Source organism: Eretmochelys imbricata, chromosome 3 (assembly GCF_965152235.1).
Source record: "Eretmochelys imbricata isolate rEreImb1 chromosome 3, rEreImb1.hap1, whole genome shotgun sequence".
NCBI classification, from domain to species: Eukaryota; Metazoa; Chordata; order Testudines; family Cheloniidae; genus Eretmochelys; species Eretmochelys imbricata.
In genome coordinates, this window is record NC_135574.1 from 130249459 (window position 1) to 130267110 (window position 17652).

The window sequence follows — 17652 nt, forward strand, 5'->3', positions numbered from 1 at the left end:
CTGGTTTGAAGTGGTTTCCATCATAGTGAGGGTTTACAGTTGGGTTCAATGGCTCTCAGCACCCCCACTATAAAAATTGTTTCAGCATCCCTGATGAAGCCCTCTTACATTTCCGTCTGAAGAAAGAATGTTACCATTAACTTATGAGTAGGGCCCTACCAAACTCACAGTCCATTTTGATCAATTTGACAGAGTGTTTTTAAATTGATCAATTTCAAGTTTTCAGCTGTTTACATCTGAAATTTCACAACGTTGTAACTGTGGCAGTCCCAACCCAAAAGGTACCTAGTGGTGGGTCTGATCTGCCCCATTTCTCCCCCACAGGAGCCCTGCAGGGGAAGGACAAGTCCCATCCCCTCCTCCGGGCCAGTGGAGACTCACAGTTAGGAGGCTCCTGGCTCGGGCACTTTCAGCAGCAGGAACCTCCAGAGCTGCTGCCCTGTAGCAGGGGGAAGCACTCGGAGGTGGGTCTGATCTACTCCCGAGAGCGGCCATGCAGGGGAAGGACAAGTTCTGTCCCTCCCCAGCCCGGCGGGGACTTGCAGCAAGGGGGAGGTCAGATTTCACAGGGAAAGCCTTATTTCACAATCTGTGACATGTTTTTTCACAGCTGGGAAATTGATAGGGCCCTACTTATGAGAGCAGGACTAGGGCCCATTCAATCAGACTTCTTTTGAATTCTGTAAAACTTCATTTTCTTCTGGACTTTAATAAAGCATGTTAAGCATTTAATTAATTTTGGACCACACCATTGTGCCAGATGGGCTTAATTTTTATTGCTGCTATTACCATAGCAACTGGTTGTTTTAATTACAGCTTTTAAAAACCTTCACAAATTACATATGCCATCCTCTGCAAGTGGTGATAGTAAATCTGTAGCTACCATATTTGTCACCACTTTGTGTTATGTAAGGAGGTGCTTCATTATTTTTTCCTGAGAGATGTGCAAGATGGTTCCCATTCTCTTGTGAAAAGAGCAAAACAGCTGCTTGAGTCTTTTGCAAGCTTACGTGAGCTTAAGAAAAGGCTGCACTTAATTACCTCCCTCAGACCTCAGCAATCCTAAGAACAGTAATGTACTGGCTCGAGCGGCTGTGTACTACTGCCCTCTGCTGAAGAGAATTAAAATGGCCATTCAGTGAGTCATAGACCCTATATTCGCAAAAAGAAAAGGAGGACTTGTGGCACCTTAGAGACTAACCAATTTATTTGAGCATAAGCTTTCGTGAGCTACAGCTCACTTCATCGGATGCATACTGTGGAAAGTTTAGAAGATCTTATTATATACACACAAAGCATGAAAAAATACCTCCTCCCACCCCACTCTCCTGCTGGTAATAGGTTATCCAAAGTGACCACTCTCCTTACATTGTGTATGATAATCAAGGTGGGCCATTTCCAGCACAAATCCAGGGTTTAACAAGAATGTCTGGGTGGGGGTAGGAAAAAACAAGGGGAAATAGGCTACCTTGCATAATGACTAAGCCACTCCTAGTCTCTATTCAAGCCTAAGTTAATTGTATCCAATTTGCAAATGAATTCCAATTCAGCAGTTTCTCGCTGGAGTCTGGATTTGAAGTTTTTTTTGTTGTAAAATAGCGACTTTCATGTCTGTAATCACGTGACCAGAGAGATTGATGTGTTCTCCAACTGGTTTATGAATGTTATAATTCTTGACATCTGAGTTGTGTCCATTTATTCTTTTACGTAGAGACTGTCCAGTTTGACCAATGTACATGGCAGAGGGGCATTGCTGGCACATGATGGCATATATCACATTGGTGGATGTGCAGGTGAACGAGCCTCTGATAGTGTGGCTGATGTTATTAGGCCCTGTGATGGTGTCCCCTGAATAGATATGTGGGCACAGTTGGCAACGGGCTTTGTTGCAAGGATAGGTTCCTGGGTTAGTGGTTCTGTTGTGTGGTATGTGGTTGCTGGTGAGTATTTGCTTCAGGTTGGGGGGCTGTCTGTAGGCAAGGACTGGCCTGTCTCCCAAGATTTGTGAGAGTGTTGGGTCATCCTTCAGGATAGGTTGTAGATCCTTAATAATGCGTTGGAGGGGTTTTAGTTGGGCGCTGAAGGTGATGGCTAGTGGCGTTCTGTTATTTTCTTTGTTGGGCCTGTCCTGTAGTAGGTGACTTCTGGGAAGTCTTCTGGCTCTATCAGTCTGTTTCTTCACTTCCGCAGGTGGGTACTGTAGTTGTAAGAATGCTTGATAGAGATCTTGTAGGTGTCTGTCTCTGTCTGAGGGGTTGGAGCAAATGCGGTTGTATCGCAGAGCTTGGCTGTAGACGATGGATCGTGTGGTGTGGTCAGGGTGAAAGCTGGAGGCATGTAGGTAGGAATAGCGGTCAGTAGGTTTCCGGTATAGGGTGGTGTTTATGTGACCATCGTTTATTAGCACTGTAGTGTCCAGGAAGTGGATCTCTTGTGTGGACTGGACCAGACTGAGGTTGATGGTGGGATGGAAATTGTTGAAATCATGGTGGAATTCCTCAAGGGCTTCTTTTCCATGGGTCCAGATGATGAAGATGTCATCAATATAGCGCAAGTAGAGTAGGGACGTTAGGGGACGAGAGCTGAGGAAGCGTTGTTCTAAATCGAAAGCTCATGCTCAAATAAATTGGTTAGTCTCTAAGGTGCCACAAGTACTCCTTTTCTTTTTGTGAATACAGACTAACACGGCTGTTACTCTGAAAATAGATCCTATATTGTAACAGCTAAAGGAAATTCTTCTCTCGGTTAAGGGATTGTGCTTTTGGAGCAGGAGGATCAGCGTTCTAATCCTGCTGCTGCAGTGACACTCTCAATGGCACATAGTGACAACTAAAATCCTAGGTGGTCACAGACGTGTTAAAGAAAGTTTCAGAGATGGTGGTAGCAAGAGGATTTTTAGCACATATTTTATGTATATCATATGTACCCTTGTCCCACCTCAGTGCGGAGATCTCTCTCTTCAAATCCCTTCCAGCCATTTCTATTATTTGAAAGTCCAGTGGTTGAGAGATCAGAACTGGCAGACCACATAGGATCTGTTAGACAGCTCCTCCCCTAAAATCAGATAGCTAAGTTGATGTGTTGGTTTTCCATTCTGACATTTAAAAAGCTCATGTCTTCTAATCGAAGAGCCACGGCTCCATTCTTACTATTGGGGCAACAGGAACAATTATATTTTTATGTAAAAATGTAATACAGCTGTAATTTTTTTTAAAAAATTATATTTCTGTGGACTCCCAGCCTGTGTTTTTCTGGTTTTATAAAGCACTGTTTGGGAAATCTCAAGAACCAGTTGCCAATTGTTTGCTGCTCTTTCAATCAATTCATGAGCACTGTTGATTATTTTGTATTACCATAGCACCTATGAGCCCTAGTGAAGGACCAGGACCCCACCGCACTAGGTGCTATACAAACAGAACCCCCTCCCCCCATTAAAGACTGCCACTGCTCCAAAGAGCGTACGGAATACCAGAACAAAGGCAGAAGACAGGTTTCAGAGTACAGCAGAGTAGTCTGTATCCGCAAAAAGAAAAGGAGGACTTGTGGCACCTTAGAGACTAACCACTTTATTTGAGCATAAGCTTTTGTGAGCTACAGCTCACTTCATCGGATGCATGCATAGTATGTAACAGCCTCTATTCCCCTTGATCAAGTGATCTGATTTTTAATATTCTTTATTTGCTGAAGGAGGATAGTTCAATAAGTAGATATTAGACTCTAAAATTTAGGTCAGTGTTCTCAGTTGACAGACCTAGTTTGTTTTACCTGAAATAGCAGCTTTGGGCTGCTGTAGTTTAAGTGGAATACACAAACCTAAGTGGATCAGTCTAAGTATAATATACACACAGATGTGTGTACTCCGATTCCCTCCATATAGACAAAACAAAGCCTAGAGAGACAGTGAGGAGATTTGGATTTAAGATTTCCTGGATTTTGTAAAGCTCAGATCAGGAAGAGGACATTGCTTCAGATTATAGAGTATCTCAATACTGAAAGATTTGACTCTTGACCAAAGCTAGATTTGATCCTTTAATCCAGTTAATCAGCTGTTTGATTTGGGGATTTCTTTGACTAAATTTCCTGTGCAGAGTTTCTCTCTTCTGATAGCAAGAAATTCTATTACTATATGCTCTTTACATTAATCAGATGAATGGAAGATTTAACCCTCTGATATTTTTCTTATCACATACTCAACACAAGTCAGGCACTGTTGTTATTAATGCGCATTAAATGATTTGGTTATTCTCACGTAGCTGCATTGATTGCTAGAGTGAGACGTGTGTCTGGGTTTCACAACATATGAATTTACTCATTAGTCCCTTTGTCGTGGTTGAAGGAGGGTAGAATTGATGAGCGTTGACAAGATTGTACTGCTAGGAAATTGTCATGTGCTAGCACCAAAAGCTGTCAGCCACTAGGATTAAAGGCACCATGGGGGTCATTTCGGACAACTTAAGGAGGCCAGAGCCTTTTTTCCAATTTGTCAGCATCGTTAAACATGGAAGAGAGCACGTCTTCCACTACTTTGTCCAGTCTAATGCTAAATGCCCCAAGCAACGTGACCTCCTCCCTGGGAGGAGATTTCACAACTTAATAGATCTCACTGTTGGGAAGTTCAGCTACTCAGTCTATATTCTCCCTTTTAGTTTCGTTTTAATTAAACCCCTGTGTATCATATTAATCACCTGGAGAACCGGCTCTCTGGACTTGTGTATGAATGCATTTCTTCCTGGAGCCTGAAAAGAAAGAGTGGTCCTGGATATCACAGGGAAATCCTCGGCCATTGGCCAACCTGTGTATCTACTGGCTTAGTTTTAGGACCAGTTCTTCCTCCAGTCAAATAGGTCAGACAGCCCCACTGTCATTTCTGTCTAAACCTATAGGATTGTGTGCTGATGAGAATTTATTCTCTTTCATGTGCAGAAATTTATTGCTGCGGGTTGCTGAGTTCCAGGAAAAGTGACTGCACAGGCCTACCTCCATCAATGCTGCATAACCCAGATGCTCCTCAGTCCAGAGGGCAATACAGAATAAAGATGAAGGGAAACATGTCCCTGATCTGCTGGTACAACAAAGGGCATTTTCGTTTTCTCACTAATGCCTATTCTCCAGTTCAACAAGGTGAGCAGTCAGCAGTATCACTACAAGTACTGTGACCAAGTTTTTCAAAATAGGTGACAAGGCAAGATACGACACTTAGTAAGTTTGATAACGCCAGACAAGAAGCTTGATAATTATCCTAGGTGATCATTAATGCTACAGTTTATTTCCATTGTGTTTGCTCTTGTCCGTAAAGTACTAGTTAATCTACACTAGCCCTGGCTAAAAGTGTTCTGTCTGCAACTGATGTCTTCTCTGCATAAAGGTTAAAAAAGCTTACTAATGCTACCAGCCAATAGTTACTCCTTTAGCTGGCACAGTAGAGAGCTGTTCCTTTTTGGTGTTATACATATCCCAGCTGACCTGTGCTGGTGTAGAGAGTTGTAACGGAGGTTAAAATACTATATGTAACAAGGTGTCTCGTGGGATAATTGCATGATAAGTCTTTGTAAAGAGTAACTCCTAAATGCATAAAATATTTTGGACCAATAAGAACCATACCAAGTATTAAAACTCTTGGACCAGATTCTACAGTTAGTTTCTCCTATGGATTTAAAAGCCATTTGTCACATACAAATGGCTTTTGTCAAGAGTCTTCCCATCGCATACTCAACTGATGGTGCAGCTGCTAAAAAGAAAACCAGAACAGCCAAAGATATATTTGGGAGTAGTTTAGCTTGTGAGTAGTTTCTTGAAGACTCAGCTGAAATTGATCTTAATAGGGGAAGGGTTTTTTAAGGGACTCAAAGATCTTTAGGCATAGTATAGGTTTTGAAAAAATATTTACAAAATCCAACATGAAAGGACATTTTTAAAGAGTAGTTCATCCATTTAAAGTCTCTTGTAGTTCTATTGCCCAAAGTGAGTAAAATACAAAAAGCAAAATTATAGTTGAAAGAATGTTAAATATTTACAAATTTAAGGTGCTACTGCTTACAAAAGGTAACTTGGTGCTTAACCCACATTCTCAAAAACTTGCACAGAATTTAGGGTATTCAGGTGCCAGTCACAGTAGTTAAGTGTTGCATGGCCACATCATAAGGCTAAATCTCACAGGAATTGGGGGTTCATTTATCAGAACTCACCACACATCCTAACCTTTATACAATGAGCTAGGGAACTGGTAACTACTTTGAATGCTATTATATGTCACAAGAGAACATTTATTTAACTAAAAAGAGAAGCAGATAACTTGAAAGGATTGGTGTCTTAGGGCCTGATTCTAAAAACACACATGAGAAAGAAGTTACACATGAGTAGTTCGATTGAAACCCATGGAATTAAATAAAGTTACTGTATATTTACAGACTCAGACTCCAAGACACCCTCAGTACAGAATTAGAGCCTTTCTAACAAGACCTTACATTTAAATTGAATTAAGTTCAACAAGCTAATTTATGATCATCATTATCTTTGCTTTTTGCATATTTGGACTATGCAACTGGAGTAATTAAACCAAAGTCAAGTCAATGAGCATCACCTGGTTCTCATGCACTAGCACAAAGCTGCTGTCTTCGGCTACAGTTACTAAAAACAAGTTTCAGAAAAGAAAAATCTATTTATAAAGCTTAACAGTCACCACCACCTTTACAAATAAACTGGTTGAATGTCCCTTTAGCAGAAGCAGAGCAGACACAGGCAACAAATTTTATGCATAGGTGTGAAAATCTGCACATGTTTAGGACCCATCTCATTGTAAAGTCTCACACTGGTACATAGATGAGGCCAGAACCTCAGCCAGTATAAACTCATGTAATTACATTTACAGAACATGATCACGGTTTACAAAGTTTAGCCTGTATGGTATGCAAGACCTTTGAAGTACATATTCACCAAAATGCTTCACAGGGGTTCTTAATAAAGAACATTAAACGAATTGTAGCAGATTGAGAGAAAATGTGAGATATAGACTAGGGAGGAAAGATAAAGGCTTCAGTTGAGATTTGAAAAAGGAGAGAGACAGTGAGACTGGTAGAGGGGTCAGATTGTCAGGTGGTGTAAATTGGCATCTCTCAGTTGAAGTGAACGGAGCAATGCCAGTTTATGCCACTAAGGATGTGGCCCAAGAAGTCTCTTCCCAATGTCAGGAGCACAGAAGAGAAGTCTTTCACACAAAGTGTGGCAAGACTGTAGCAAAGCCATTGGTGAGCACGTGGATTGAGTGGGGAAGGAAGAAGGGAGAGACAAGTCAGTGATGTAGACTGGAATAAGTAAATGGAAGGCAGCTTTGAACTGAAGCATGAGGTGAATGGGGGCCAGTGGAACAGTCTGAGAATGGAGCCATGGTGTCACAGCTTTTTGCCTGTAAAAGTAGGCAGCAGCTTACTACACCCAGGGGGACATGAGAAGGAAGTTGCTATAGTGAGGACAAGAGCGAGTTGAGACATGGATGAGGATTTCAGCAAAGGTGGAGGCAACAAGTAATGACCTAGTTACTTACTTTACATAAAATAAAAACAGAGAAAGGGAATCTCACCTGTGTCCTGACTACAAACTCCACTCAAGTCTGTGGAGAGGCATTGCAGAGAAATGCTCGTCAAAACCAATCTATGAATCCCATTTTTAGATGTAGCATGTGAATTATGAAAGTTTTGAACCAGTTTGTCAGAAATCATCCTCATGAATGCTAAAGACTGAAAGCCTTTCATTTACAGTACTGCACAAATAAGTAACTTGTGTAATCTGCTATCAAACATTAAGTGTTGTCTCCACATTAAGACACAAAACAAAATTCTGTTTTCTTAAACAAGTAGTTTAAGGGGAGAAGTTTAAAAATTTACTGTCTGTATTATGGTCATGCCTATGTACTAAACAGTCCCAGCTCTGGAGAGCGTACAACCTAAATAGACCAGACAGACAAACAGCGGGGGAAAGGGATGGAACACAAAACAGAGGGAACAGAGTGATGGGGTGCAAATGACATGTTAGTGCCACAATTTGTGTGGGGGGAGAGGTGGTGATTATGGGTGTAACTTTGGGGGGTTAACTAAACAGCTAGATAAAGAGAGGAGTCATTGAAGAGAGGGGGAAGGGGCAGGGGAGATGAAATTGAGGAACGTGGAAGGCAGATGGAGTAAGGCTGAGGTGACCAGACCATAGGAGGGGGCAGGAGAGGTTGGGGCAAACAGCCAATCAGTGCAGGGCAGAGAACGACCAGCGTCAAAACTGTGGAAGTAGCCCAGCACTCACTGTGCGGCTCCTTCTAACAGCTTCTCCTGTTGGCATGAGTCTTTGGCTGGCTCCCTCTTGCAGTGTCTTCCCTCCTTTCCCAAATGCCACACAAATGGGAGTGGACAGAGGAGGAAAAAGTCACTGCATGGGTACTAGTGCCCCCAAAGTAGGCTCTTCCCTGCTCAGCTCTGGGCCCAGAGGGTGCTGTGCGGAGGAGCAGCCCTCGCTACTTACGTTGAATTAGTTCTCTGAAATGTTTAGCTCATAAAAGGGCCAGAACCTGAAAGTCTGGAGGGAAGCAGAATAATTTATTGTAAAACAAACTGAATGACTTCAGCAATTTACACTAGTTGAGGATTTTGGCCCTAAACTTCCCAATGCCCTTCACGAGAATTCACTGATGGGTCTGGTGGGGGAAGGCGTTGCAGTAGAATTATACTTCAGACCTTTTAAAACTATGGAAATTCAGGTCTACGCATTGCCTTACACCATGGGACTTTGAGGATTTATTAGATGATATCCGTACAGAACTTCGAACCTGCAGTGCTCTGTTCACCCCTCTTGGTGCACGCACCCCAACAGCAGCCCCAGAAGATGAAAGCTGCTCCTAGGATTACCAACCCTACTGTTCAAAAATCACGAGTCAGGGATTGGCTTAAAGTCATAGTTTAAAAACAAAAAAACCCAACATTTTGGGTGGTTTTATTTGCCTTCTGGTGGCTGAAGCTTTAGCATGCGCTTGGGTCACATTTTCAAGCTTCTCTGTAACTGTGGCTCACTTTCCCCCCTCCCCTTCCAATAAAAGCTGAGATTCTCACAATCACATGATGCCAGGAGCTGGAGCATTAAGGGAAAACCACCACATACACGATCATAAGAGTTGCGATTTCAAAAAAAAAAAAAAAATCACAAGAGTTAACAGCACTGCCCACCTCTCTCCACAACCCAGGAAAGATCAAGCAGGGTTTGCAACACAGTACTTCCCTGGGAGCTCCACCAGGGGAAGGGCTACATAGGAGCCCTGTTAGCAAAGACACCTTATGAGGGTCTGCTGACTGAGCACATCATGTATCCTGGCCATGCCACCTCCCAGCCAGGGCTATCTACTGGAGCATTGTTGACCAGAGGGATTTCCAAGGCAATACCAAAGTTTTGAGCAATTTGTGCCACCCCAGCCTCCTTCTGGGGAACTTTGCTAGACTCCCTCCTACCAATGGTTTGAACCAAGCTTGTGAAGTGCTAGAACAGGGGTGGGCAAATTACGGCCTGTGGGCCGGATCCAGCCCCTCAGGACTTTGGATCCAACCCGTGGGATTGTCCCCTGTGGTGCCGCAGGCCCCGTGCTGCTCTCAGAAGCGGCTGGCACCGTGGCGCGGGGGGGCAGAGGGCTACGTGCATTGTCCTTGCATCCAGGCACCGCCCCCCCATCCCCGCAGCTCCCATTGGACGGAAACAGGGAACCGTGGCCAATAGGCACTTCGGGGGAGGTACCTGGCGGTGCAGCAAGGGCAGCGCACAGAGCCCTGTGCTCCCCGCACCCAGGGGCCACGCAGGGACGTGGTGCCAGCTGCTTCCCAGAGCGGCGTGGCATGGGGCCAGGGCAGGCTGCCACCCTGGAGCCACTTTAGGTAAGCGGTGTCGGGCCGGAGCCCGAATCCCTCCTGCACCCCTCCCCCCAACTCCCTGCCCTGAGCCCCCTGCCTGCACCTCGCACCCCTCCTGCACCCCAACCCCCTTCCCTGAGTCCCCTCATACAACCCGCACCCCTTCTCTGCCCCAATCTCTTGCCCTGAGCCCATTCCTGTACACCGCACCCCTCCCAAATCCCAACCCCCTGCCCCGGCCCTGCATACAATTTCCCCACCCAGATGTGGCCCTCAGCCTAAAACGTTTGCCCACCTCTGTGCTAGAAGATAAACCTATTCACATTCCAGAAATAGAAACACTTAAACAGTCTATAATGGAAAATAAGATTGAGTACATGGTGCCCATGTAGCTGTAATCACACATTTTTACTGGAAGTGAATGGTGGAAGGTGAATCAAAGGAAATTCTAAAATCCAAAAAAAGTTTCACCAAAAACACCTGCACTAAACAGATCTTATACTGTCCAGACCTACTAGGGGAAAGACAATCTTCTCTTCACACAGTCAGTCAGATCTTTAAGGACTATTCCATCAAAGAAAATTAAAATACCCTTACTGGGTATGTTGAGGGCAATAAGAAATATTGGTTTTGTCAGCTTTAAGGATTTTTCCCCCCTTGTCCCCCATGTTATATTTACACTTATTATGCCTCATACTCTGCTCTAACAACATTTGGGACTCATTAAAATCTGTCACTCAAAGACTTCAAATAAATAGTCATATGGATCAGTCATAAATATGACACCTAGTATGTGCTGTGAGTCTTACATTCAAAACAGGGCCTGCCAAGTAGGGTGTCATAAGGGACTTGTCAAAGATAATGGAGGGAATTGGACTTCTAACCAAAGGAATTTAATTCTCAAGCCTGTAATCAAAACATGAGTAACAATTTTGATCTTGATGTCTTATGAAGTAATTTAATGGTTTAGAAGATTCAGGAAAGACCAGAGAGCCAGGAGGATTCTGGGATCTCATCCAAAATGAGACAGTGACTAAAAGTGGGACCAAACACAAGGCACCTTAATCCTATGTGTCTCAGTAACTTCAGCCAAGCTGAGCTGCCTTCCAGGAGGAATTAGGATAGTGCCTAGGACACAGTGAAGAACAGGGTTCCATTGTGCTAGGCACCGTACAGAGTGAGAGAGACAGTCCCTGCTTCGAAGAGTTTACAGTTTCAATACACCAGACAGACAAAGCCTAAGGGAAAAGAATAGAAAACACCTGCAGAGAGAATAGAATGATGGTTTGCAAACAGCATGTTAGTGCCACAGTTTTCCCCCCAAGGAGCGATTCATAGATTCCAAGGCCAGAAGGGAGCATTGTGATCATCCAGTCTGACTTTCTGTATAGCACAGGCCAGAGAACTTCCCCACAATCATTCCTAGAGCAGAGCTTTTAGCAAAACATCCTATCTTGATTTAAAAGTGGGTCCTTAGGAGGGTTTTAGTTAGGAGGGGATACATTTAAACAGAAAGACAAAGACAGGGAGAAGGCAGGAAGAAGGGGAGGATGGAGGCAAGGTGGTGTGAGGGTGACATGACTGGGAGGGAGGGAGATGGAACAAACAGCCAGTCAACATAGGGGCTAGTCCGGCCTGAGTGAAAACTGAAAAAAGCTGCCTGATGACATTAGTCCCTGGAGTCGCTGGGGTTATATCTACGCAGCCCACAGCAGTGAGCCTCCCAGCCCAGAGTGACCGTACTAGTGAAGCTCACAATAGCACTGTAGTAATAGCTGTGTAGATAGTGCTTGGAAGTTATGGCTCAGGCTTTGAAGCCCCACCTCCCCGGTGGGTACCCTAAGCAAAGGGCTACGGAGTCATTCCCTCACTCACACCCAGGCTCTCACTCTCTGGCCCCACGACTATTTAAGTATTTATCCAGAGTGGAACGATCATTGGGCCAGAGAGAACACAAGAGGGGGAATGGTTGTGTAGTCTAGTGGTTAAGGCATCCACCTGGGAGGCAGGAGACCCCAGGCCCCATTCCCTCGCTCTAATCATTCTTTAGTCACAGTGAAACAGCCTTAACAGGTTGAGATTGGGGGAGCCCCGTGTTCAAATAGGCCAGTAGTTAACAAATGCTCCTGAGAGGCAGGAAACCCCTGTTCAAATCCTCTCTCCTCCTCTGGCAGGGAGTGGGGAATTGAACCTGGGTTTTCCTCACATCTCTGCTCTAACCACTGGGCTAAAGATTACGGGGTAGGTGGTTGCATTACCACCACTGGGTGTTGTGTGTAGAGTGAGGCAGGCGCCTACCTCATTCTCACAAGAAATTAGTTAGGTGCCTAAGCCACCTGACTTGAGGTGGCTGGTTACCGTTCATGGATCCCGAAGCAGAGTTAGGCAGCTCCTTGCAGTCCATATACAGGCCCCTATCTCCAAGAGAGGGGTGGGGATTCGCACCCAGCCCTTGTTGTTATCTCCCATTAGCTAACTTAGGCTGCACCCCACCTAGCATGCTGGCTTTTGTGGATCACATTCTTAGGTGCCTAGGCTCCCTGCGTAATGAATGGGGAGAGATAAAGCGCCTACCTCAGCTTTGTGGAGCATGGTGGTGTTCCTGTGATTTTTTTCTAGGTGCCATGATGCTGAGGATTGCAACACCCTAGTCCCTCTGTGGATCCCACCCTAAATGTATATGGAGAAAATACCAGACTCTGTGTCAGATTTCTGCTCCGAACAGGAAAATGACCTTTGAGGCCCCCAAACCTACTGCTGCCTGGCAAATGGTATTGCCCCTTTGCTGAGCAGCAACAGGTGTGTCAGTGTCCCTGTTTGAAGCAGAACTCAGTGATGTGGAGTTCATGATTTTTTTAGTATGGTTTATTTACAAAATGAGCACAAGTCCCATTTCCTTGGGCACGGGGTGGTAACAGAGCACAGACAAGTGCCTCCGGCAGAAACTTCATACAAGACACCTGGAAATTAATTACAAATGCTTCTCTGACTCTTCACCCCATCACACCAGGCAGGCCTGGACTGAACTTCTAACCATGCTTCATGAACCTTTCCCTTCTCCAGACCACTGGTCTCATCAGTTTCCTTGCAGGAGTGAGAGAGATCTGGATACAAATGCAGTAGCAAAGACAGTGTGGAGGCAGTACAGCTGGGAAGAGGGGAAGTGTCTCACCCTAAGGATGAATCATGGTGAGCAGGTGGTGTCTGCAGCATATAACACCAGCCTAAGACAGTTTGCAGCTGTCTCTGGCACCAGCTGCTTGACTTGCAGTGCTCCCTGTAGACCCCACTACCTTAAGGCTTACAACTGCAACAGAGGTGATCATCACATCCCATGGTAACCATTGCTCTTCAGTACTTGCTAGCGTCACAGTCCATGAAGAAGGGCTAGAAAAACAGTACACACCAGAATCCAAACCCACAGCATTCTGTCCCAGTGAATCAAAGCTGAACTTTTGCAAGTTCGGATTTAGCACGTCAACAAGATAATGGTGCATCAAGAAGCAATCACCACCACAGGAAATCTGACCAACAGGTGCCCCACCATGAAGGGCCCATAGTTGGAGCTCTGGAAAGAGTTCAAGTTTGTGTTTTGACCATTTTTTTTTTTAAAAAACCAACCTCTCTTGCATCTTCCACACAGCTGCTTTGGCCTGCACACTACTAGCAAGGTATATGATACCATCTTCCAGGTGCCAGTTGGACTGAGAAGAGGGGTGGGAGAAGGAAAGCAAATTCAGGATCAACAAGGTTTATTTTCGGCATAGAAGGTTCTTGCTAGTGCTGGCAGACTAAGTAGCTGGTCTCAAATCCCCTTTTCAGACAGTCTATTATAGGGGGTAACACTGATGCTAACACAACAGTTAAGACTCAATGGCTGTGTTTTGTTTTTTTTTAATTGATGCAGGAGTTATAATTAAGAGAAAAAGTGGCGAGATCCCATGCCCGTTGGCAGTAGAAGCTTTTGCTGCTCATCTTAGCTATATCTGCAAATATGACGACAAATACAGCAAGTAAGTGGGTGGGATGGTGTGTGGGTGAATCCCCTGTTACTGGGACATTTGAACCTTTCTTGGATTTTGAGGAGAGACTAGGAGCACGATCCTGCCCTCATTAAATTCAATGGCAAAACTCTCAGACTTCAGAACAAGTGGAAGCAGGCTCTATTTCTTTGCATATGATTTTCCTAGGGGGAGCAAGCTGCACTGCTGACCATTATCTTGGGAATTTGTGTAGGAGTTAGATATGAACAACAGTACTGATTAAACTCAGAATATCCTTTCCTCCCCGCTTCCCATCTTGCATAATTCAGCAAAGCTGGACCAGATCCAAAACAGCACTGCAATACTCCTGTCTGTCCATTCGTCAGGCAAAACACCATGAGAATTGCATCCTTGGAGTATTTAAATGACATAGCTAGAGAGCCATTTGAGAGAGAAGAACCAAGGTGGTGGTGGATCCACATTAGGTTTAGGCTAAAGTTTGGGTTTAGGGCCAAACCAGCGCGTCTGGTGAACACTCAGTGCTCACGGGAGAGAGTTCTCCTGTTGGCGTAATAAAACCACCTCCGCAAGCAGCAGAAGCTATGTTGGTGGGAGACACTAGCGCTTAGGTCAGTGTAACTTGTGTTGCCCAGTGGGTGGAATATTCACACCCATGTGCGATATAAGTGGTAGTGTAGACATAGCCTAAGACTACCAGGTGTTTCTACTGCCTTCCAGTACCCTGTCAGTCACCAGCTTCACCGTGCTATAATCCAGCTGCACCCAGGCACCAGTTACAGCAGCTTTGATCCAGGTCATAACTACAAGAGCAAGAGAAATTCTGTTTCTTTGCTATAGCTGCCTTCTCTAGGTCTACCCTTAGTGAGCATCAGCTGCAGGACTCTCCATAATTAGCAGCCTCTGCACTTTCCCTGGAGCTGGGCAGGTCCTTTCACAGATTCTTAATTTCCTCCTTGCCTATCTGGGGTTGTTTTTGTATCCTTGATTTTTAAGGGATATTATTTGCCTAAAAGGCCATTAAAAAACCCTGTTCCTTACCTGTGCTACTAAGAGCACCTTAATCAGCTGTACACAAGCTTTCTTGCCATGGACAAGTAGCTGTGTTCCTGTGGGTTCGCAAAATTTTTTTTGCCCCGATAATCCTAATGGCAAGAATATGTGAGTAGGTTTTGTGCCTCACTTGGCAAATTTACATGACCATTTTGCTAAGGCTGAATGACTACGTGAGACTTCTTTAAAAATAAACTTTTCACGATTTAGGCGGTTTGGTTAGTGCTTTTTGCTCAGCTTGGATGATGACCCTAAATAGACATTTCCGTGTATTTCCTTTCTGGTCATACACTGGATCACAGGTGTATTTTGGCAGATAGCATTCAATGAAGCACAGTTATGGCAGCCATTTTATGAGCTATATTTTATTACATCTATACATGGGTTGGGATCCATGAAAGGCGTTAGGTGCTTAAGTCGCAGGTTGAGCTGGCTAAGTCCCAGTCTTGGGTCCACTGCCATCCACAAAACTTCCACTGAACCTTGTAGATGCCTAAACTCAATTGGCGCCTAAGTTTCTGCCTCTGGGCAGCAGGCCGGTACCTCCCTCTAGGCATCTGCCTAAGCCCTAGAGTAAGTCACAAATCAGGGAAAGACAAGTGTTCAGCCATCTAAGTCATGTGAGAGATCTGATCGGATAGGTAGCCTCTGAGCACGATTGGATTGGGTCCCGTTCAAAATCCAGCCAAAGAAAGAGGCGGTGAGCTTGTAACTTTTAGTTCAGTAGTTAGAATATGCCCCTGGGAGATCAGACCCCCACATTCAATTCCCTCCTCTGCCTGAGGCTTAGCACACACCCCTTAGCATGCATCTCCCAATGGCTAGCTTAGGCTATTCCCCACCTAGCATGCTGGCTTTGTGGATCACATTCTTAGGCACCAGTCTTTCCCCATTCCTTTTATAGGGAGCCTAGGCGCTTAACTCAGTTTTGCAGATCACAGGGTTGTTCCACTGATTTTCTAGGTGCCCAGAAGTTAGATGCCATAGTGTTCAATGTTGCAATACCCAAGTCCCTTTGTGGAGCTCACCCCTAATCCCTGTATACAACCGCCAGCCTAGCATTAGGTCTCAGTAATATAAGGGTTAAGGAAACAGTTCTGCACAAAGACGACAATGCGCAAGGTGACTGACTGGGCCCTCCCCCATCCCTAAGGTCTATTGCTTCCAAATACACATGCAGATTCTCAGACAGGAAGTCATTAAATGTGCCATTTTTAAAACAAAGGAAATGGGTTCTGGATAAATTCAAATTGCATCATGGTTTGGTTCAACAAAGAAAAGAATGCTTACTAAGCCATAAGCTTTCCCCAGGCTCACAGCAGCTGGTGCTGTACAGCAAATCTGGACCTCTGGCTTTTGCTGTTTTAGCTGGTGGACCTGGTTGTGATTTGGTGCTGAACCTGAAGCAGTTTTGAAAACTGTAACCAGAACACGGCTCTTAGAGCATTACCCACTTTCTCTGGGAGTTAGTACAGCAGGTACTGAGGTGCTTAACTCCCACTGATTTCAGTGGGAGTTCGGCACCTAAATATCTTTGAGGATCTAGACCAAATGCCTCATTGTGGAGTACTGTAAGGGGAAGAGCTGCCTGCTGAGCACTATTTGGGGAACTCGTTTGGGAGAGAGGGGCAAACTATTATATTGCCATATTGTATATTACTGCAATAGTGGACTCCATTTTGGGCATCTCATTGCCAGAAAGATATTGAGCAACTGGAGGAAGTTTAGAGAAGAGAAATCATTGGGACAGAGGGATTAACCGGATTCGTTAATACAAATTGGCAAGCCAATGAATAATGGGGTGGGAATCACAAGTCTACAAGCCTGGGAAGGATGTGAACATCAGTGTATGAGTATTTGGGGTGGTACGAGGGAATGAAGTAGGATTGATGGTATGAAGTTAACTGAGGGAAAATTTAGGCTAAATCTCAGGAAAAGTTTCCTGCAAGTGAGATATATTTGGCTACAGCATAGGTTGCCAAGGGAAGTGGTGGAAGCTCCGCCACTTGGCACACTGAAAACTGGATGGAGACTGAAGGTACTGAAGTGACCAATCCTGCACTGCTAGGTGACCAAAACAGGCCTTTTCCATCCTTTTCCATTGTGCATTTTTGCCCTGATGATGTGATCTATCGGCAACCTTGGAGTAGGACTTTCTGATGAGGGCAGAAAAATGCAAGACAGACAACCGAACATTGCACCAAAAAGGGAGACTAGAGACTCTCTCATAACTACTACAACAAAGAGTTATCAAACATATTGTTGAACATGTCCCTTAAGACAGTAACAATGAACAGCTGGCATAGTGTCCCAATGAGAGCTCCTGGGCCTGCAGAATGTCTGAGGTCACTTTTTTTGCCTCTCAGCAGGACACACGTAGAAGGGTTTGAATGTTGATTATCTTTTCCCTCTCTCCCCCTTTCATAGGTATTTCATTTCTCATAAACCAAACAAGACCTGGCAACAAGTGTTCTGGTTTACCATCAGCATTGCCATAAACAATGCCTACATCCTATACAAAATGTCAGATGCCTATCACGTGAAAAGGTACAGCCGGGCACAGTTTGGTGAGAGACTTATAAAGGAGCTGCTGGGCTTGGAGGACACCTCACCTTCTCATTGATGCATTATTCCTTGTGGCTTAGGACTGGGGTGGAGGGGGAGCAGAAGAGGAGACCACATCTCTGGAATGTCAAAGCAGGGAATGTCATGACATCACCAAT

At 44.7% G+C, this 17652-nt stretch overlaps 1 protein-coding gene across 1 annotated transcript in view; it reads left to right on the forward strand.

Annotated features, from left to right (window-relative positions):
- Positions 1-17552, forward strand: part of PGBD5 (piggyBac transposable element derived 5) — a 93144-nt gene extending 75592 nt beyond the window's left edge. Inside the window, exons 6-8 of the mRNA XM_077811832.1 lie at positions 4924-5121; positions 13783-13888; positions 17357-17552. Coding sequence (XP_077667958.1) covers positions 4924-5121; positions 13783-13888; positions 17357-17552 — 500 coding nt within the window. The remainder of the gene's footprint in view (positions 1-4923; positions 5122-13782; positions 13889-17356) is intronic.
- The last annotated feature ends 100 nt before the right edge of the window (positions 17553-17652 follow it).